The sequence below is a fragment of the Perca flavescens genome, chromosome 1 (genome assembly GCF_004354835.1).
Source record: "Perca flavescens isolate YP-PL-M2 chromosome 1, PFLA_1.0, whole genome shotgun sequence".
NCBI classification, from domain to species: domain Eukaryota; kingdom Metazoa; phylum Chordata; class Actinopteri; order Perciformes; family Percidae; genus Perca; species Perca flavescens.
This window is the reverse complement of record NC_041331.1, coordinates 11,101,140-11,122,720: the sequence shown is the minus strand read 5'-3', so window position 1 is coordinate 11,122,720 and position 21,581 is coordinate 11,101,140. Positions and strand designations below refer to the sequence as shown.

Here is a 21,581-nt window from a genome sequence, read left to right as displayed (position 1 = left end):
TTGGTTTTGAGTTCCACTCGCCTTTTATAAAAAGCTGGATTTTTTGAGTGTGTGCATATGTCACGGGGCGGAAGTGGATGTTTTTATTTGGGCATGCTTTTATTGGATTGCTGTGTTTTTATTGTTTGCTGTGGTTTTTTATCTTTTTAATTGCATGCTTTTATTCTGAAATGTGTGTGTGGTTTTTAATGTTGACTTCTACCACCTGACACTGACTGAGGCTAATGACTCGCACCTGGGAGTCAGAAGGGGTTGATTGGCCTTAGATAAAAGGACAGAGCAGGAACAGAGTAGCAGAGGCACATGGGAGAAGGAGGAGGCCATGGAGAACATGAGGAAGACCTGAGATTATGATTATGATTATGATTATGATTATGATTATGAGTATGAGTATGAGTATGAGTATGAGGAGGGAAGGAGGGAAGGAGAGAAGACACCAAAGCGTGACAGATCATACGGAACTGGCGGAGAAGCAGCCAGCAGATCGGACGAAGGGACACGGGAAAAGAACCTAGGAGCCCTGAAGCTACAATCAAGAAAACGCTAACACCGACCGCTAGCGGCAAAAGTGCAAGAGTGTAAAACCTCTCCCTCCCGCGTAAGTCCCTTTTTAGGCCGGTGTTGATGGTAGTAGAGTGTATGAAGTGGTACCAGGTTCTAAGGACGTGTTACTGGCTAAAGTTTCTGTTACAGGTCATGCCCCAAGGAAGGTGACCGGTACAAAGGAGGCTGCTTCCTGGCTGAGCCCTGTGGACATTTTAAGCCAAGACTCCTGTTCTGTCTGGACTGTTTTAACTTGATGTTTATTTGTTTAAAAAATCCTTTTTAACTAATTTTATTGTTACTCCTTTAAAATAAATCCGTTACTCCTCACTTGTTTTATTCATTGTTTTAAATACACTGTTTTACTGCTCTCCCCTGGCAAAAAAGAACTTGTTTTTAATAGTTTACTTATAATGACTGTAGTTTTAATGAGGTCCTAGGCCTTGAGAAATCCTAGGTGGCGTTGTCGGCCCCTTTCCTTTTTTTACCATTTTTAGATCTTAAGTATAATTGAGTGTGTTCAGATCTGGAAGTAATTAAAATAACCGCTCAAAAAAACCTACATCTTCAACATTGGGGGCATATACATTGACAAATACCACAAGGGTATTATATAATTTTCCAGCCAAAATTACATACCGACCAAACTTGTCAGACAGCACATTGTGGCACAAAGGAAATGTTCTGGCTGATAAGGATTGAAACACCTCTGGCTTTAGCCTGAAAAGAAGAGTAAAACTCCTGCCCCACCCAACCTGACGATGGCCACTGTCCAAGCTAAGAATGAGTTTCTTACATAAAGGCTATTTCTGTTTTGAGATGTTTGAGATGAGAAAAGACCTTTCTTCTCTTAACAGGATGATTAAGACCTTTGACATTCCAGCTCACTAGATTAAGGTGTCTATCCATGCACAGTAAATACGAAAGTTAAGTTGTACAGTAGATACAATGAACCAGATGGCAGGCCGAAACAGGTCTGTGCAGGTTGAAAGTGGCTAGTGTAAAGTAATGTTCTTAAATATATTGCTAAAGTGTTACTGGCAGTGACAACCCCCCCCCCCCCCTCCCCACCCAAGAAAGCTGCTAAAAAAGGAAAAAGCAGCAAGCTCTTACAAAAAAACATTTTACAAATCGAACCTTCCTGCCTAAAGCTAAACTGTTTCTCCAGCTATGTACTGAAAGTAAACTTAAGCACCTATTTAGTAATATATTGACTTATCCAAATAGACTCCAAGGAATATGGCTATATGGACTGAATATCAACTTTGTAATAACTGAACTGTGTAAGCCCTGAACAATCAGTCTATGAAACGGAAAACTCACATGGGTTAACACTCTTTGAAAAATATAATACGCAACAACACCCATACAGGTCCAAGATTAGATAATGTAGTAGTGGCCCACACACAAAAAATAATAGTTTCTAATTCAAAGTGCACATATACTTGAGTGTAGCCATTTCCTACCGATATCCTAGTAAATAGGCAATTACATAGACCTTAACTGACGCGTTGCCATTAAGTAGGGCTATACAACGTTATCTCCCATCCAGTGGGTTAAAAGTCCTCTGACAGGGTCTTTATAAGGGTTTAGGTGACCTAGGGAGGGTGTCGATGTATTTCTGCGCCTCCTCGGCTGAGTTTATCCACTTTCTGGCTCCACCGGACAACGTGAGGCGGAGTCGCGCTGGGTATAGTAGCGCAGGCTTCAGTCCCAGTCTGTAAAGCTCTGCCATGACGTCCCGATACTCTGCTTGCTGGCTCTGAACTTCAGGGCTGTAATCCTCCACGATCCGAATTGGTTTGCCGCGAAACTCGAGCTTCCCTCTCCGCCGAGACTGATGAGGAGATCCTTCGTCTGGTACCGATGCAGGCAAAGAATAACTGGCCGCGGTCTCTGGCCGGGTGCCAGGTTAGCGTTTAGGCAGCAGTGGGCTCGGTCGACTTCTGGAGGGACTGGCAACGTCTCACTCCCGAAAACCTCCTGCAGTAAATCAGAGAAGAACTCAGTTGGGCGCCCGCTTTCAGTGGATTCTGGTAAACCGAGGATGCGTATGTTTTGTCGCCGGCTTCGGCTCTCCAGGTCAGCCACCTTGGCCATTAAAGTAGAACAAATGTTCTCAAGGTCTCCGACATGCTGACACAGGTCCTCTGCAGAAAGTTCCAGGGACGAGACGCGTTGATCGTGGTCCTCCACTGTAAGTTTAATTTGGTCTAACTTTGAGTCGAGCTGACCAAACGAAGTTTTGAACTCGGTGGCCAGTGCCTCTCGGTGCTGCTCGAGTAGCGTGGTTATAGCCTCCAAGCTAACGTTAGCATCCTCCTTTTTGCTCGACTTTCCTAAAGAAATTATAAATACAGTAAGTAAAGGATAAACTGAACCTCTAGGTCTAGGCCTAGAGACTCTAGGAACCACAAGTAACTCTGCATTCTGGGAGCGCAGTGCTCTAGTGGGGCAATATGGCACTAAGAGCTGTTCTAGATATGATGGTGCTTGACCATTTAGAGCTTTGTAGGTCAGGAGAAGGATTTTAAATGCAATCCTTTTGTAAAACTAGTGTTCAATTCTCTAACCACTTTGCAGTAAGCCTCATATGGACATTTTAAGCCAGGATTTTTCTCTATGAAGTCTTCATGCATGAACTTGACTAGTCACGATTATGTCACTTGCCAGGTATCTTTGTTTCGGAGCATGTTGGCGTCTGTAGTGGCTAATGGAGGGCCCGTATGATTCTATGTGATCCTTTATTGGGCCATAGTTCAGTTTGTTTGAGGGGATGTGCCTCCCTATTCTTGATGACATAACTGAGTCAAGCGACTCTGACTGCACAGCCGTTGTGATGGACCGATAATTTTTGGGATGGTATCCGAGGGTTGCTATGAAAAACAGCTAGCAAACTTCACGGGATTGTCCATTCTTGTCTTTGAAGTGGTAAGAGTATGCCATTTTCTGGCGGCTGGTCCTTGAGTCCTTTTTTGTTGCTGCTTTGCAGATGTTGCTGAAAATCCATGATTTCCGTTCATGGAAGTTCGTGGACCAGTAGGCATGAAGTATTGCCTTGCTGTGGCCAGGTTAGCACAGTTGGTAGAGGAGGCGCACATATTTCAAGGTTTCCTCCTCGACGCAGAGGCTGTGGGTTCGACTCCGACCCCTTTCATGTCTTCATCTCTCCTGTGGAAATAAAGGCCTAAAAAGGTCCAAAAAATTGTCTTAAAAAAAACGAAGAATTGCCTTGCACCTATCATGTGAGATGTTGAAAGTACATTGCTTTCTGCATCTGTTTATGTCACATGGGACACCAAGAGGGGGATTCTTTGAGTCATTTGATGACAATGATGGTCGATCTCTTGCCTTTGGCGGTGAAATGCTGACTGGACTTTTTCTTGGGTGGTTCAGGGGTCTACAACCAGTTCATCATCCGTGTCATCCTGAGATGGAATGTAGGTGGGGTCATTTTCAGGCAGTTTGGATTGCTGCATCATCTTCAAAGTCGGAGAAGGACTGCCCTGTCACATCATAAAGCTGCAAGGTTTCCCCTGTCTCAAGGATTTTAAGAAAATATGACATAGCATTGTCTACATGATCTGACTGATCCCCCTTGGCATCGTCCACAAGATCTGGCTGATCCACCTCAGCCAGGACTCGGGACTGCTGAGTGCTATCTGGCATTGCCCGCTTCAGATCTGTTCCTCTTCGGGGTCGCCAAGTTGCAGGGCCGAAAGACCGAATTTCTTTGCCTCTTTCACCTGGTCCTTCATAAGGGGCGATCAATGGCGAGACCACAACCACCAGTGGGTTTTCGCTAAGCCCCATATGCTTAGCTACCAGCGGCGCTAACTGGTAGATTAAACTCTTGCCATGTCCGTTCGGCAAAACAGCAAAAAAACGTCCTTCTTGCAAAGGAACGATTTGAGCGCCGTCTTCTGTTCCTCTTTTACATAAAAAGCCAAGTCTAACTCATTCATTGTAGCGGCCAAAGCTGTTTCAAACAAGCAGTGTTCATTCATAGCCATCATCCAATGTTTACTAATGACTTTGACGTTGCAGCACTGTCGTCATCTGTTTAGCTTGCCTCTGGCCCGCCTATGTCAGACACACCGGTGTGATTGGATTGTGCCCCGAATTTCAAAACCTACCATAATGGCGGCTGTGAAAACATAGGCCATGCAGTTGCTGAATCTGTTTTTTATTTCAGATTGACAAAGGTGAGTTTAAAAGATTTTCGTCAGCTTTTTTTTTCTTTAAGATAATTTTTTGGGCATTTTAGGCCTTTCTTGGCATAGGACAGCTTAGACTTCAAAGGGGAGATAGAGGGGGAATGACATGCAGCAAAGGGCCACAGGTCGGAGTCAAACCCACGGCCGCTGCATTGAGGAGTAAACCTCTATACATGGGCGCCCATTTTGCCAGGTGAGCTAACCAGGCACCCAGATTTCAAAATGACCAGCGATCAACTGTCGATGTTCTGGTCGAGAAATGTAAATGTGAATTTAAGTATTCTGAGCCTGTTTTGTTAGGCTGTTGTGCATCATTGTTGGTGCGAGAGCGTTTCCTAGTGGCGGAAATGGGTAGTGCATTTTGTGACGTTACTGTTGTTAACTAGGATAGTGGATGAGTTTAGTTCCCACACGTGTCATGGTGAAATATTGCTGTACGGCTGTTCTATACATGTCGGATCCTTGGAGTAGCACGTCCGTAAGTATTCTTTTGGTTGTTGTATGCAGATATCATAATTAACACTTATGTAATAATATTATAGTTATTAAGCGTTAACGTAGCTCATTCTTTTTCCGTAGCGATATGTAAGTTATGCTAGCGCTAGCTGCGTGTGTATGCACAGGCTAATATGTACGTGAATGAAAATGTGAAAGGAATATTTGGCTACTTAGTAATTATATTTTTGTTTGTATTCCTTAGTTTTACAAAAAAGAAAACTGCTTGGAGTGAACTCTTCAATAAATCTCCAACTCAAGAAGACGTCAAACCAGCTTCATTCATTTTCCTTGTTCGCTATCTGCCTAAGCATTGTTAGGACACAACTGCTAGGACAGAATAGTCGATGAAGCGATCTTTTAAAGACGTCACAGCGACATAGGCTATATGTGCTTACTGGGTGTATATAGCCTATTATTATTTTTTTATGTATTTATTTGTTATTTTTTCCACGTTGCTTATTGAAGTACAGTATTTGTTTTTCATCTTAATTGAGATCATAATTATCCAGTTTCCTTTCATTATTATATCAGCTGTATTTACTCTTGTCTTTCTTATTGTACTGTTGTTATCTTTTCTGTGCTTTGGCAACACAGATCTATTGATTTTGTCATGCCAATAAAGCAAATTAAAATCGAAAAAAAATGTGTGTGAGAGAGAGAGAGAGAGAGCTCAGAGGGGGAGGGGCGCCCAGAGACCTCTGTTGATCGCGCCTCCTCGCGATGCGCTCGCGCTCACACCAACCGGGAAGCCTCTGGGTCTGACAGCTGGCGTACGGACTGGGGAACCATAAACACTGACGGAAGGACGAGCGGCTCTTCCCAGAAATTATCCCTGTTTGTCAGCGTCAGGAGGTGTCCTCCGTGTCTCCTCTGCGGCTTTTGCTCCCTCTCTCTCTCACACACACACACACACACACACACACACACACACACACACACACAGAGGATGGTTATGTGATAGGTTGGAGCAGAGCCCGGGGGTCTGATGATGATGATAAGGATGAAGAGCAGGTTTCTGCCGCTGACCGGGAAGTTCCAGCCGACGCTCAGTGCGGAATAAAGGAGCCCCGTTTTCACTGAGGGATTAATTCACTTCTTTGATTGTAGAATTCCTCCTTTCTTCTTGTTTCTTGGCTAAAATGGGCTTTTCATTCTGCGGGCGGTAGCCTACATGTTGCCGGGCTGACGGATGGGGATCTTCTATGGCCATATCTGGACTGATTAGAGTTAACAGGACGCAACATATCCAGGTCAAATGAGCGTCTAATGTGTGCTGAGTGTGACATGGGGAATACGGGACTATTCAGCCTCCTTTATTACTTCATTCTCAACTGGCCCTTTATGATTTGTGCAAATGGTAAGTGAACCCCAGAAAGGAAGCAAATGGAGAATGATAAAAAAGCTTTTAGAAAGCTTTAGTTTAAAATCAATGGCAGCATGTGTGCAGGATTAAACCTCTCCTGCTGTGTCGAAACTAAGCCTGTGCAATTTTTTTCCTGCATTGATTTGAATAGTGGAGCATTGTAGCAATAAAAACAGTTCAACATTAAAAAGCAAACACAGAATGAGCCAGCTGTGCCACATCACAGCATCATGAAAGAATGGCAGATTGTCAGTCATGTGCTGTAATAAAAGCTTTTCAGAGTATTAATGACAGTTAATTGGGAGGACAGGAGGAGTGTGCATGGATGGCCACACCATGGACTGTCTCAGGCTTATAGTATGAAAGGTGTATCACACTGCCATCCCACTCATTCATTAGTGCTTCTGCCTCTCTCCCCATTGCTCTTATATACCAAAGCTGCATTTACCGAGGTCCCTAAGGATGTCAGTGTGGGGGAGGGCGAGGATGTGGAGATGCCCTGCGCCTTCAAGGCGCTCAGCTCAGCGCCCATGTCTCTGGAGATCCAGTGGTGGTACCTGAAGCACGCTGGGCCCAAAGATCTGCCTCAAGAGCTGCAGATCAGCTCGCCGGCCAACACAGCACAGGTACCTGCAGCCCTGAACACACACACACACACACACACGTGTGTTGTTTCTGCCCTGCATGAACCGTACATTATCTGGATAAACACTGTATCTTCACACCTGAGCTGCTACAAAACACAATGTCTTGGCCATCAGCTGGATATGTAACAATAAGCACAGATGTAAATCTGCCAGCGATCCACATTTGTACTCTTTGCATATATGCATTAGCAGTGTAAATCCACAGGCTGCAAATCTCTGAACATACTTACATAATGAGCCTGGCGCAGAGTGTTTCTCTGATCTTCAGTATGTTTAATTTTTTTTTATTTAAGTAAGAGTCAGCAGTGTTAGAACCGCGTGCATGATTCAGGATGAGGGGCAATGCTGAAAAAGGCACTTGTTGGGTATCAACTGCATTACATTCCTCTCAGGTTGGCTGCAGAAAGCCGCCATGATAGGATGCTCTGGCAGGACGCGCTGGGAATGACTTCTCCTTTCAGCATGACAAATCAGTCTATTCCAGTTCTCTGAGGAGTCATTCCATCTGCAGCGTTTCCTCTGCACTTTAAGCACATTAAAACGTGGGGGGGAGAGAGAGATAGAGAGAGTGAGAGAGAGAGGGGGAGAGAGAGAGAGAGAGAGAGAGAGAGAGAGAGAGAGAGAGAGGTTATCAATGGCGTCTTTGAGAAATGTACACCAGCAGCTCTGCTCATGTCGTTTGCTCTATCCATCAAATATAATAACCATATTGTGTTATTGTTGCCAATATGTGCATCTTTTAGTAAAATGCCAGCTGATGTTGTGTTAAAAACATGTTGTACATGGGATTCACCATGTTTTCTTTTTTTTCAGGTCGTTCCAAGGGAAGCCACCAAAATAAGTGTAAGTGTCTTTAGTACTTCACACAGGAAGATCATTTGATAAATGATGTGCATATTTATTTGACAGAACATCACGTAGCATGTTTAAAGAGAAAGAGAGCACTAGCTGACGTGGTGGATTGTAAAGGTGGAACATTGTAACCTGCTCCATCACCGGACTCACTTTTTCTGGATTAGTCCTTTGCTCCTTTAATGAGAAATAAGCTTCTCATCATTACGGCTAAATAAAAGCATGATCTTGGAATCTCAAAACATAAGTTCAATAGATCCTGCCATGCATATTTATACACATTTACCCTTTAAATCAGCTGATGCATTAGTCTGTGTCTCTGACCTGGGGTCAGTGTTAGACTGGCTGTGACTGCTGGAGCTTTGGCAATGTGTTTAGGTCTGTTTGCTTTTACATTATTACTATTATTTACAGGCACATAATATTCCGGGTTTTGCCCTTATTCCGAAAAAGACAATGACTAATGAAAGTGAATACTCCACTAATATTCCTGTTTACATGTAGCCGTGCAAAATAGTATAGTAGAGTTTTGCATCGGTGGAGGACTTGTTGGAGCGTGTGAACACGGCGTCATTCTTTCATTCCTTCAACCAGCTTCTAGAAAAGGTCATATGCAAAAACTTGTTGATATCCAAGTCTTTGATAATGTTTAAAAGTAGCTGTGTTTCTCCTTCTTATTTTTTGGCCATGCATCTCTACCGCAGCCCTGCAAACTGTCGGCTAGTTGGTTTGCGTACAGTAATCATAGCAACACACACAGCTGACCGTAAGGCAAGAGGCTGTAAACTGTCACAAACTGCAGTAAAAACCCTGATTGATAAGCAGATTCTGAATGTGCTGCATACATGTCCAAAGAATGCCTCTAAAACCAGAATAATACTGGCATATCCCGCATGTCTTAATCTGAAAATACTCAATTCGGAAAAAGGCCTTATTCGGAATATCCAAACAGAATATGTTGTTTACATGACCTGAATCATATGCAGAATAATGTCATATTTGTAATAATAGTGGAATATTGGTGTGCATGTAAACATACTTAACGAGGCTCTAAAGGAGCTAACACCCCCCCCCAAACCCCCCAACTTCGAAACATGAAGCCACCCTCATTAAGCTAATGATTAATGCGTGCTAAAACTGGTAGTTGTTGTTGTTGTTGCTGTTGTTGATGATGAAGTGTTTCAGTGTCTCCTTCCTGTGCTCATTCCAGACTGTGCGTGTTCAGGGCAACGCCATCTCACACCGCCTCAGCCTGTCCCGGGTGAAGAAGGAGGACGAGGGCGTGTACGAGTGCCGCGTGTCCGACCTGTGGGCCGACGACGCCGACGCCACCGAGTTCACGGTCCGCGCCACGCTGCGGGTCACGCTGGGGGGGGGCGGCGGCATGGTGGCGGAGGAGGCCGTGTCGCACATCCAGAACCGCTGGCCGCTGAGGAGCAGCAACACAGCGCTGGGAGGGGCCGGTGCCGGGAGGGCCACCATGGAGCCGGGCCGGGGGGGCCAGCGGGGGCTCGCCCCCGCCCCGGCCAGCTCCACCAGCAGCACCTCGCTGGCCAAGTCGTCAGCTTCAGCGCTGCCAGGGAGCGCTGCCATCCTCCGGCAGCAGCTTGGAGCGGGTGAGTGGGGGGGGCTGCAGGTTGATGTTTCTCTGTGTGTTGTGGTACAGGATGCTTCGGTCCTTCCATCAGTTGTAACGTTGAGGCCTCGCTGCCATGTCAGACTGGACACCGCATACTTCAAATAATCATATTGTCCTGTTAATATTCTGGAATTAGTTAATACTCACTGGAGTATGGGAGAGAGTCTGTAATATTATTGTGTTATGTTCATATTTTATCATTCTGGCATCAGTAGGGACTCTAGCTTTGTTCACATTTGACATCTACGTGTACATGTACAGCTATCATAAAACACATTTTCTCTGTTGCAGTAACATGATTCAGATTTGGAGGCAGCGCTGCATGTGAGAGCAGGAACATTTCTGTATGATCCATGTGTGCGCTCATGTGTTGTATGAATTGTTGATGAAGGCTCAGCTCAGTGTTCTCCATTATCTCCTTCTGATCCTGCCACAGCTCTTTCACACCGTTCTAATCTCTTTAGATCAGGAGAGCATTTTGGTGGACATATGTATGAAGGTGTAAGACCTATGTCCTGCCAGCCGCTTGGCAGACGGCACGGGGAAGAATGAGGGTTGGGGGGCGGGGGGGTTAGCTCTTGTTCCTGCCCCAGTTCTGTTCTATGAAGCGTACTCGTGAATAATAAAACTCATGGTAGTGGAGTGAGCTGCGCTGCTGATGAGAGCAGTCGCTCTGCCTCACACTGTCTGACACACGCCCACTGATAAGGGACCTACAGACGCAGATGCTGGGCTCGGCTTACAGCAACATGTACCTCCGTGTGTGTGTGTGTGTGTGTGTTTCTCAGCTTTGATCAGCCATTCCCAAGGAGCAGATAGGACTGATGCTGCTGCATGTGTGTGGAGCCTTTTATTAGAGATCAGAGGCGTAACAGTTGGGTTGGTACCCTGGTTTAGGAATCACGGTTGGGTACAGCGGGGAAAAAAACTAATGCATAAAGACACACTTTTTTTATTTATTTATTTTTAACAGACAGTAGTCCAAGTGTCAAAGACAGACCGTCCCCCTGCTGGGGTTTGGATACATTTTGCCCACTGACAGCTTTGGTATGACGTTATTATTTCATTTAAAAAATGAGGACGATTTCAAATACCTCTGGAAACTGTTTTTAATATAGCCTACAGTAGTAGTGTAACAGACCGCCCCTATGGTTTGGCATGCATGTGAACCGCGGATTAATTACAAACGTAACCATCATAGTGAAATAGGAATACAGTTTAGCTGCAGCTGTTATGTGAACGGGGCTCAGCAGAGTCTCCCTGCAGCGGGACAGCACTGCCGATCAAGCGCTTGAATGTGGTGTTAATGGGTAGGCCTACTCCCGTACAGCTCGCAGCAGTTGTTAAAACAGACTGTACTAAAACACGGAACTGGACTGCTGTTTAACGTGACTACGAAACGTTTTCATAGGTTATGAAACTGTCTCATTTTAACGCAAGAAATAGAGGAGACGCCGAAACTATCGTTGCAGCGCCGTGGGCCGAAACGGCCAGATTGGATAACATGGGCGGCGAAATAAAAATAGCCACGCTATACTGGACAGCAGCCCGCCACGGACAGACGGCAGTCGGAGCTCTGGCGGAAGGCTGACAGCTCCGCACCCGTCTGGTACAGCCTGACTCTGCGAACGGATATCCCATTAGCGCTAGCTTTACAGTGGAGCATTGAGATCCAGTCAAATCAGCACCATCCGCACATGTATATAGGCCACTATGCGGCTGGTGCTGATTTGAACTCCTCTCTGAGTTCTGCTTACAGCATGAAACAGATTGGCGGTTCGATCCCTGGCTCCTTCGGCCACATGTCAAAGTATCACTGAGAGCAAGGCGCTGAACCCAGAGTTGCTCCCTGGAAGCTGTATGTGTATGTGTCCACGGCCCCTAATGCTTAGGATGGGATAAATGGAGAGATACTGTCAGGTGTATGTGACGATGAGAATAAAGTTTGTATTGTTTTGTTACCAGAAGAGAGTGGGCCTTTCTGATTAGTTTGGTTTCGGTGTCCGGCTCTGATGCCACTGCTGCAGCACATCGCAGCAATAGGCTGATAAAAGTGTGTTTGTCTTGTCAAAACATCTTGTTGCACACATTTAAGCACCTGGGGTCTCATTTATAAAACTGTGCGTAGGATCCTTACTATAAGTGTACGTACGCCCAAAAGCCCAAATAGGCGTACGCCGAAAAAAGTCAGATTTATGAAACCGTGTGTACGCACACCTGTAAGCAATGTTCCCTTTATAAATCAGAGATTACCTACAAGCGTGTGTATGTGGATCAGCCACTTATCCCGCCCTGTACATGCCCATTTTTAGCCATAATTTCGGCCTGTTCTTGCACAGTATATGGAACCCTGATCTATAGACTATCTATATTAATAATACGTCCAAAATGGCAGGCATTAAGGCACTCGGGGACAGCTTCGATATACCAGACGTATATGATAAGATTTAACAGAACTATATATTATATCCAAACAAGCCTTAGTGATAAAGTTGAAGATTAAATATCCATCTTCGTCCGCTTATCCGGTGTCGGGTCGCGGGGGGAGCAGCTCCAGCAGATTAAATATAATATTTATTTTAAAAAAACACTTAGCTGTCTGCCATTTCCCTCTGGAAACAGCCGGTTTCCCGCAGAAGTGGCGAGGACCGGTATTTGGACCGGGGTGGCACGGTTCCGGAGTGTTGCCCTCTCTACTGCACCCAATTCAATATATAGATCCAAGAGTGCAGCTTTAGAAAATCTAAATCGGCATATTAGCCAGTCATCGTCATGGTCCCTGAAGTCTCTTTTTGTCCTGATTCTTCCATTAGCGTAGTCCTCCTGCAGGGCCAGCAGTGCCATCATGCAGCATTACACAAGGGCATGTTTACAACAATTTGTGATTGTTAACACCTTGCCAAAATCACAGCATCAACTAGTGGTATCCCCCACCCCGAGATACAATTTGAAGACGAGAGTTTAGTAGGCAAACACACTTTTCTTCATGCAAGTTTTGTCACAACACACTGTAAAAAAAAATTTGTTGACTCAACTTAAAAATATGTGTAACCTGGTTGCCTTGAAATTATAAGTTGATTGGAAATCAGATATTAAGTTGGCACAAAGAGGCTATTCAGTTCTCTCAACTTAATGTTGCAAGTTCACTGTACTAATAACATGTTCAGTCAACTAAGGTTTATTTGTAAACACAACATTCAATTTAGTGGATCCAACTTCTAATTATGCATTATATGAACTAATGATTGTGTGGAGTCAACTCCAATCTACATCAATTCAACAACTTTATGTAGTGGGGCTAATGTGCATTTTCAAGTTGTCTTGACTAAGCTTTGTATTTGTGTTGACTTTATTATGTGTGTTGTATTAACATATCAAGTAAGTTGACTCGGTTGCCTTGAAAATCTAAGTTCTACCAACTTTTTTTTTTAAGTTTACACAACACAAGAATGTGAGTCAAGATTAACAAAAACATTTATTTCACACATTCAAGTGTTTCATACAATATAAAACAATGGTAAGACACAGCATCAACATTTTTTTCCTTATCCACTCTGTTAAATATCTATCTGCCTTTTTCTGCCATTACAAATCATAAGCCTTACTGTTACTGTGTGTGTGAGAGAGTGTGTGTGTGTGTAAGTGAGTGAGTGAGTGTGTGAGACAGAGAGTGAGTGTGTAAGACAGAGAGTGAGTGAGTGTGTAAGACAGAGAGTGATGTGTGTATGAGACAGTGTGAGTGAGTGAGTGTGTGAGACAGAGTGAGTGTGTAAGACAGAGAGTGAATGTGTGTGAGACAGTGAGTGTGTGTGTGTGAGACAGTGAGTGTGTGTGTGTGTGTGAGACAGAGTGAGTGAATGTGCGACAGAGTGAGTGAGTGTATGAGACAGAGAGAAAGTGAGTGCGACAGAGTCAGTGAGACTGAGTGAGTGTGTGTGTGAGACAGAGTGAGTGTGTGCAACAGAGTGAGTGAGACAGAGAGTGAGTGAGCGAGACAGAGAGTGAGTGAGTGTGTGTGTGAGAGATTGAGTGTGTGAGACAGAGTGAGTGAGACAGAGTGATTGTGTGTGTGAGACAGAGAGTGAGTGAGTGTGTGTGAGACAGAGTGAGTGAGTGAGACAGAGAGTGAGTGTTTGTGTGAGTGAGTGTGTGTGAGACAGAAAGTGAGTGTTTGTGTGAGTGAGTGTGAGACAGAGTGAGTGTGACAGAGTGATTGTGTGTGTGAGACAGAGAGTGAGTGAGTGTGTGTGAGAGAGTGAGTGAGAGAGACAGAGTGAGTGAGACAGAGTGAGTGAGTGTGGGAGACAAGAGAGTGAGTGAGACAGAGTGAGTGTTTGTGTGAGTGAGACAGAGTGAGTGTTTGTGTGAGTGAGTGTGTGAGACAGAGAGTGAGTGAGACAGAGAGTGAGTGCGACAGAGTGAGCGAGACAGAGAGTGAGTGTGTTTGTGTGAGACAGAGTGAGTGTGTGAGACAGAGAGTGAGTGAGACAGAGAGTGAGTGTGACAAAGTGATTGTGTGTGAGACAGAGAGTGAGTGAGTGTGTGTGAGACAGAGTGAGTGAGACAGAGAGTGAGCAAGAGAGTGGGTGAGTGTGTGAGACAAGAGAGTGAGTGAGAAAGAGAGTGAGTGTTTGTGTGAGTGAGTGTGTGTGAGACAGAAAATGAGTGAGACAGAGTGAGTGAGTGAGACAGAGAGTGAGTGTTTGTGTGAGTGAGTGTGTGAGACAGAGTGAGACAGCGAATGAGTGTTTGTGTGAGTTTGAGACAGAGAGTGAGTGTTTGTGTGAGTGTGTGAGACAGAGTGAGAGTGAGTGAGTGTGTGAGACAGAGAGTGTGTGTGTGTATGAGACAGAGTGAGTGTGTGAGACAGAGAGTGTCTGTGTGTGAGACAGAGTGAGTGAATGTGCGACAGAGTGAGTGAGTGTATGAGACAGAGTGAGTGAGTGAGTGTGTAAGACAGAGAGTGTATGTGTATGAGAGAGTGAGTGAGTGTGTGAGACAGAGAGTGTGTGTGTATGAGACAGTGTGAGTGAGTGTGTGAGACAGAGTGAGTGTGTAAGACAGAGTGAATGTGTGTGAGACAGTGAGTGTGTGTGTGAGACAGAGTGAGTGAATGTGCGACAGAGAGTGAGTGAGTGTATGAGACAGAGTGAGTGAGTGAGTGAGTGTGTGTGTGTGAGATTGAGTGAATGAGACAGAGTGAGTGAGACAGTGAGTGAGACAGAGTGAGTGTGTGAGACAGAGTGTGTGTGCGACAGAGAGTGAGTGTGTGCGACAGAGTGAGTGAGACTGAGTGTGTGTGTGAGACAGAGTGAGTGAGTGTGTGCGACAGAGTGAGTGAGACAGAGAGTGAGTGAGTGCGACAGAGTGAGCGAGACAGTGAGTGTGTGTGTGTGTGAGACAGAGTGAGTGTGTGAGACAGAGTGAGTGAGACAGAGAGTGAGTGTGACAGAGTGATTGTGTGTGTGAGACAGAGTGAGTGTGTGTGAGACAGAGTGAGTGAGACAGAGAGTGAGTGAAACAGAGTGAGTGAGTGTGTGAGACAAGAGAGTGAGACAGAGAGTGAGTGTTTGTGTGAGTGAGTGTTTGTGTGTGAGACAGACAGTGAGTGTTTGTGTGAGTGAGTGTGAGACAGTGACTGTGAGTGAGACAGAGTGAGTGTTTGTGTGAGTGAGACAGAGTGAGTGTTTGTGTGAGTGTGTGAGACAGAGTAAGTGTTTGTGTGAGTGAGTGTGTGAGACAGAGTGAGTGAGACAGAGTGAGTGTTTGTGTGAGTGAGTGTGTGTGTGCGACAGAGTGAGTGAGACAGAGAGTGAGTGAGTGCAACAGAGTGAGCGAGACAGAGAGTGTGTGTGTGTGTGTGAGACAGAGTGAGTGTGTGAGACAGAGAGTGAGTGTGACAGAGAGTGATTGTGTGTGTGAGACAGACAGTGAGTGAGTGTGTGTGAGACAGAGTGAGTGAGAGAGACAGAGAGTGAGTGAGACAGAGTGAGTGTGTGAGACAAGAGAGTGAGACAGAGAGTGAGTGTTTGTGTGAGTGAGTGAGACAGAGTGAGTGAGACAGAGAGTGAGTGTTTGTGTGAGTGAGTGTGTGTGTGAGACAGAGTGAGTGAGACAGAGAGTGAGTGAGACAGAGTGAGCGAGACAGAGAGTGAGTGAGTGTGTGTGAGACAGAGTGAGTGTGTGAGACAGAGAGTGAGTGAGACAGACAGAGAGTGAGTGTGACAGAGAGTGATTGTGTGTGTGAGACAGACAGTGAGTGAGTGTGTGTGAGACAGAGTGAGTGAGAGACACAGAGTGAGTGTTTGTGTGAGTGAGTGTGTGAGACAGAGTGAGTGAGACAGAGAGTGAGTGTTTGTGTGAGTGAGTGTGTGAGACAGAGTGAGTGAGACAGAGAATGAGTGTTTGTGTGAGTGTGTGAGACAGAGTGAGTGAGACAAAGAGTTAGTGTTTGTGTGAGTGAGTGTGAGACAGAGAGTGAGTGAATGAGTGAATGAGTGAGTGAGAGAGCCAGTGTGTGTGAGATAGCCTGAGTGTGCAAGGTGGTGGCAAAATAAGAGAACATATACAGTCACATATGTCAACTATAGAGGCAATAAAAACAGCATATTTTGAGAGACAGAGCAAAACAACTCTCAGGACTTCTAGTCCACCTTAGCATTGACAGCTAATATTTGCATAACTGTGTGCAACATGATAATTTAACAAGACTATTTGAGGTAGTACAACCAAAAGGCAATCATTTTCTCCTTTTCATCCCACAAACAACTGACCTTACAAGTTTTTAAAAGACACACTTAAAAAAAAGGAACAGTAACTCCATGACAACTATGTAGCCAAGATAACGGGTGGCACTTTTGAGTAATATAAAAATCAGCTATGACTGTCTAGTCCATCTGTCCATCAGCCGCACAGAGACCGGAGTCCATTAACTTTGAAGAGCAAAGGTCTCCACCAATGTTCATTATCACCTTTTGTATTACCTCGAACATGTACTTGAGCCCTTTTGGGTAATGGATGTTGAAGACGTAGAGCAGACCCATCAGCAGGGCGAATGCGTTGGGCACATCCTTCAGGTCCCAAGAACGATATGCTTCTCCAGAATCAGTGCAATATCAATCATCTCCTTGGGGACAGGGCGTTGAGGATCCTCCTCTGTAACCACCAAGATTCCCTCGTTCATTCCTTTCACTGCCTCACTCTCTTCGTTTGGCTAATGACACAACAAAGTAATAAGAATAGATTGCAAATCAGCATTATTTCCTCAACACATGAAAATTCAAGATGTATAGCAAACTTGGGTATGAAAATGTCTGATGCAAACTAATGTAAACCTATGTAAATGGAAGAAATTCAAATACATTACAATGTCAAATTAATTGAGCAAGGAATCCTGTCACTGCAACTTTGAACAATTCACTTGTTCTCCATTTAAGCAGATGTCTTTCCACGTCTAGATTTTTATAACAAGACATATTTTCTAGATATCCTATAACTACAGGATCATGACTTCATTTGGATCAAAAAGATTGAGATTAGCAAGTGATATGGATTCCAGAGTGGCATTGATTCCTCACATACCTTACAAATCTTGAAGAATTGGGAGGGATCCTCTTTCTGAAATGGGCCAGGCCAAGGAGAACAACTGCTCTCTCTCTCTCTTTTAGTTCTGGACAACAGAAGAGGGATACAGACCAGAAAGGACATCAGTGCTTCATAAATAATAAAAAAAAAATGTACACAACTTTGTATATGCAGGGAAAGGGGCAAGTAGTTCCATTGAATCCATGCTGAACTTTGTAATGCCTTATTACTTTGCGTTGATTTGTTGAGGAAAAACTACAAAACTTACAGTTCCACTGCATCAGTCATGACACTGAATTAATCTTCGGTCAGTTGATTCTGAAGAAAGAAATAGAAACAAAAATACTGCATTAGCGTGGCTTAAAATACAAACAAATAGCATAGGTGTGTTGTCAGACAAGCTTGTTATTTCATGAAATGTAATGCAATTTAAGGACTATGCCCTATGTTGGAAGGCTATTTTATACCAATCAAAAATAATGCATTGGTCAGCCCTTTCCCTAGTGTACTAAGGCCTACATCTATCCAAAGAAAACAAAGCAAGTCAGTCTGATAACCCTCACTTCATTGCGCGCGCATGCACGCACGCGCACACACGCACGCGCGCACACACACACACACACACACACACACACACACACACACACACACACACACACACACACGGTAGCGTGAGTAATGAATATTTCAGTTCAGATTGAGAACTATAAATAGTTCACTTCTTCAATATTATTATTATTGATAATATTCACGTTTACGTTTCACTTCATTTAGTTATTAAAATGACGGTTGGGGAAGAGGATATGAGAGACTATAAATCTTTAGCCAAAATAATCACAAACTCACTACGTGAATTTATATTACATTCTAAGTATTACTTAGGTAGCTCCCTCCGCCGTCCCGCTGTCTCTCCTACCTACCCGGCCCCCGCACCCCCTCCCCTTCTAGCTACCTGCCTGATCGCAAAATTACGAATCCCACTATGGCCACGCCATGGCCACGCCAAGACCCGCCCTTCAATAGCGTTCATACACTACTATTGGCCAGGCGTCCATGCTTACATGTACAGGTCCTATCCCCTGACCAATCCCCTAACCCTAACCCTAACCTTAACCTTAACCACTCGAGGTGAAATGCCTAACCCCAACCAATCGAGCTGCTTCGTGGGGCGGGTCTTGGCGTGGCCTTAGTGGGATTCGTAATTTTGCGTACCGCATTGATCATAGACAGTATATAAGAAGGTATCGACCATGGTATCGACCATAGACAGTATCGACAGTTTAGCTTTTGTAATTCCTTGATACACTCAACTACACAAACATTCTGACGGACGCGCGCGCGCACACACACACACACACACACGCGCGCACACACACACACACACACACACACACACACACACACACACACACACGTGTGTATGAGTTGGGTAACGGATTACATGTAATTTGGATTAAAAAATAAGATTACAAAAACTATGTAACTGTAACCAGCTCTGATAACATTTGAAAAAATGTGTAATTTGATTATTTTGATTACGGTTACATTGCCAAGGTTTACACTAATATATTTTTGATTACATCTTTTAAATATGGCATGATGAATGATGTGAATAGTAGAGTTTTTATTGTTTTTATTTACATTGAACATAGAAAATTAACATTTTGAGTAAGTGATCATCTTGCATTACAAGAGCAAAGTCCTCCATGTGGCTTTTAAAAAGAAAAAATATTTGTGGAATTCAAAAAAAAAAAAAAAAAAAAAAAAAAAAAACTTTGGCCACGCCAAGACCCGCCCTACGAAGCAGCTCGATTGGTTGGGGTTAGGCATTTCCCCTCGAGTTGTTAAGGTTAGGGTTAGGGGATTGGTCAGGGGATAGGACCTAAGCATGGACGCCTGGCCAATAGTAGTGTGTGAACGCTATTGAAGGGCGGGTCTTGGCGTGGCCATAGTGGGATTCGTAATATCGCTGCCTGATCAGTGCTGCTGCAGATGAGGAGAAAGCAGAGGGGGGGCTGCGCCTCAGTCACAGACTGTTTTGGCGGACACAACAGAGAAATACCTTGCCTGCTCGCCGGACAATACTGGCGTCTTTTCAAAAGAAAGTCGCCAGATTTGTGGCTAGTCGCTTTCGTGAAAAACGGGGGTTTGAAAAGTCGCTAAATCTAGAGCAAAAGTGGGCGCACAATTCATGATAAAAAAATAGTATATTGCTTGTTTAAACTAGTTAACGTGTTTCAACGTCATAGCTCATTTGCCACATCTGACCATATGCAAAAGATACGTTATCAGAACATGTTCGGACAAGCGTGCCTAAATTAAACCACCTCAGCCTGCATATTTAGCCATGACAGAAATTCAAAAGAAAACAACATTTCCCCATGCATGCCTTCATCCATAGATATACAGCCTTCATCGAACAAACCAGCTAGCTAGTCAACATAAGGGCTAACTAACTTAACTAACATTCAGAGGATTAGTTCGTTACTTGCATAACTTAGTTGAAGGCAAGTTCAGAATTTCTCCACATAATCATTAGATAGCTAGCTAGCTACTACTAGCTAATTAATGAGCAATGTTTGTTCTTTTCCCGTAATTCTCTCTCTCTCTCTCTCTCTCTCACACACACACACACACACACACACCTAACATATCACTTAGCTAGCTAAGTTTTTGAAACTAAGGGCTTGCACGTTATACTGTAGGTTTGAATGGTCAGTTCACAGTATTTCGTTAAAAACTTTAGCTTAGTAAAAACAAAACTCAAACTATGCTGAAATATTAGACCATAGAAAAAGTTAAAAGTTTACTTACGCCAACGGTCAGCTCGCTTCTCGCGCTCGGTCCTTCAATGGAGGAGACGTTGACTAACGTGGTCTGCCGCTCTGCGCATGTGCAAAATGACGTAGCGTGGTGAACCCTGGGTGAACTTCAACTTACATTTGAGAAGACAAGCATGACTCAGTTGTGTCAACTGTGCATTAGAATTTCTGAGCAAAACACAGATATGTGTGTTATCTTAACAAAAGTATTGAAAAGTTTTGAGTTGAAAGTTGACTTGACCCCAAAACAGAAGTTGAGACAACAAAAAGGGGAAATAATTTTTTACAGTGCAGTGTTAAAGTTCGGACTGATAACGAGAACATTAAGGGTAACGATTGCGCCAGAATAACGGCTGTATTTTCAGACTTTGACATTTTTACAGTTTTAAAGACAGATATTTAGTTATTTACACTGTGTTCTGCCGTTATCTAATGCTAGGGTATTTGATGCTATCCTGTATTCCATGCAGTCGGGTGATCCCCTCCTCCTGTTCTAACTTTCTGAGCTAATCAGATCACATTGCAGCATCATAAGCCACTTGGTTTTTCATTTAGGACGATAACTGTACACACAAATTATATTAATGCAACATTACCTATTGACCAGCACCTTGGTACTTACCTACCACGGTTTATAGTGTTCCCTCTTGTTCTCACTGTTCTGAAGCTACACAGAAGTTATGCCACTTACTGCAACAGGCTTACCCCCCCACACTTCAGACTGGCCACAAGCAGTCAACTTGTGATAACTCCGGACCTGCTATTACTGCACACAGATTTCCTCCCTCTATATCTGTGTACTTCTCAGTAAGCCCCGAACCAACCAATGATTAACAAGGACGCTGTGAAGCCATGTGTCCAAGGTTTTATTTATGTAACCTACATCTGCTGGTTGTATTCTGGATGATTACTGACACAGCACATTAAACCTCACAGTCCAAAGCTCCACTTCCATGTTTGGACTGGGTTGTTGCAGTTCCAGTGCTGATATATCTTTGTGATTACATTTCCTTCTGTTACAAGGCTGAACGCCAAGAAATGACAAAGTGACTATAACTCATTTCATGAGAGAGAAGTGCCTTCTACAACCACTCCAAAATGTTATTGTGTTCATATGAAGAAATAACTAAGCATACATGACCGATTAATAACGGATGACGGATGAATAATGAGCTGACATTTTTGATGGATAACAGCTCATTCATGCCTGCCCATGCTAACGTCTCTCGTGTGCTCAGTTTGCGGCTCGCGGACACAAGGGTCCGACCGTTCTCTTAATACATCCATGGTCCGGGTCAGACACATTGCAGTTGTTCTTCTACTTATTTTTAATTGCCACTTGCAACCAGAGAAGAAGAAGCTGCATACGTTTGCACACAAAAAAAAGCCAACAACAAAAAACAGGCGCCTTCACAA

The 21,581-nt window shown here is 44.1% G+C and overlaps 1 protein-coding gene and 2 long non-coding RNA genes across 6 annotated transcripts in view; 2 read left to right on the top strand and 1 right to left on the bottom strand.

The window, feature by feature from the left end:
* Positions 1 to 225: 225 nt before the first annotated feature.
* On the top strand, positions 226 to 873 carry LOC114560504 (uncharacterized). Its single transcript, XR_003693195.1, has 2 exons — positions 226 to 598; positions 694 to 873. It is a non-coding gene; the product is annotated as an uncharacterized LOC114560504 (long non-coding RNA).
* A 4,285-nt stretch (positions 874 to 5,158) lies between these two features.
* Positions 5,159 to 21,581, top strand: part of vstm2b (V-set and transmembrane domain containing 2B) — a 55,296-nt gene continuing 38,873 nt past the window's right edge. Inside the window, exons 1-5 of one of the 4 annotated variants that reach the window (XM_028574464.1) lie at positions 5,159 to 5,238; positions 5,461 to 6,615; positions 7,060 to 7,247; positions 8,082 to 8,111; positions 9,331 to 11,768. In XM_028574464.1, the coding sequence (XP_028430265.1) occupies positions 6,525 to 6,615; positions 7,060 to 7,247; positions 8,082 to 8,111; positions 9,331 to 9,864 (843 nt within the window). In that variant the 5' untranslated portion in view covers positions 5,159 to 5,238; positions 5,461 to 6,524 and the 3' untranslated portion in view covers positions 9,865 to 11,768. Of the gene's footprint in view, positions 5,239 to 5,460; positions 7,248 to 8,081; positions 8,112 to 9,330; positions 11,769 to 21,581 lie in introns of those variants that run through there. The other 3 variants (XM_028574456.1, XM_028574447.1, XM_028574473.1) reach the window with 3 other exon arrangements.
* Positions 17,397 to 20,438, bottom strand: LOC114553248 (uncharacterized). The gene is made up of 3 exons (XR_003692274.1): positions 20,158 to 20,438; positions 17,612 to 17,661; positions 17,397 to 17,428 (listed from the first exon to the last, which is right to left on the bottom strand). It is a non-coding gene; the product is annotated as an uncharacterized LOC114553248 (long non-coding RNA).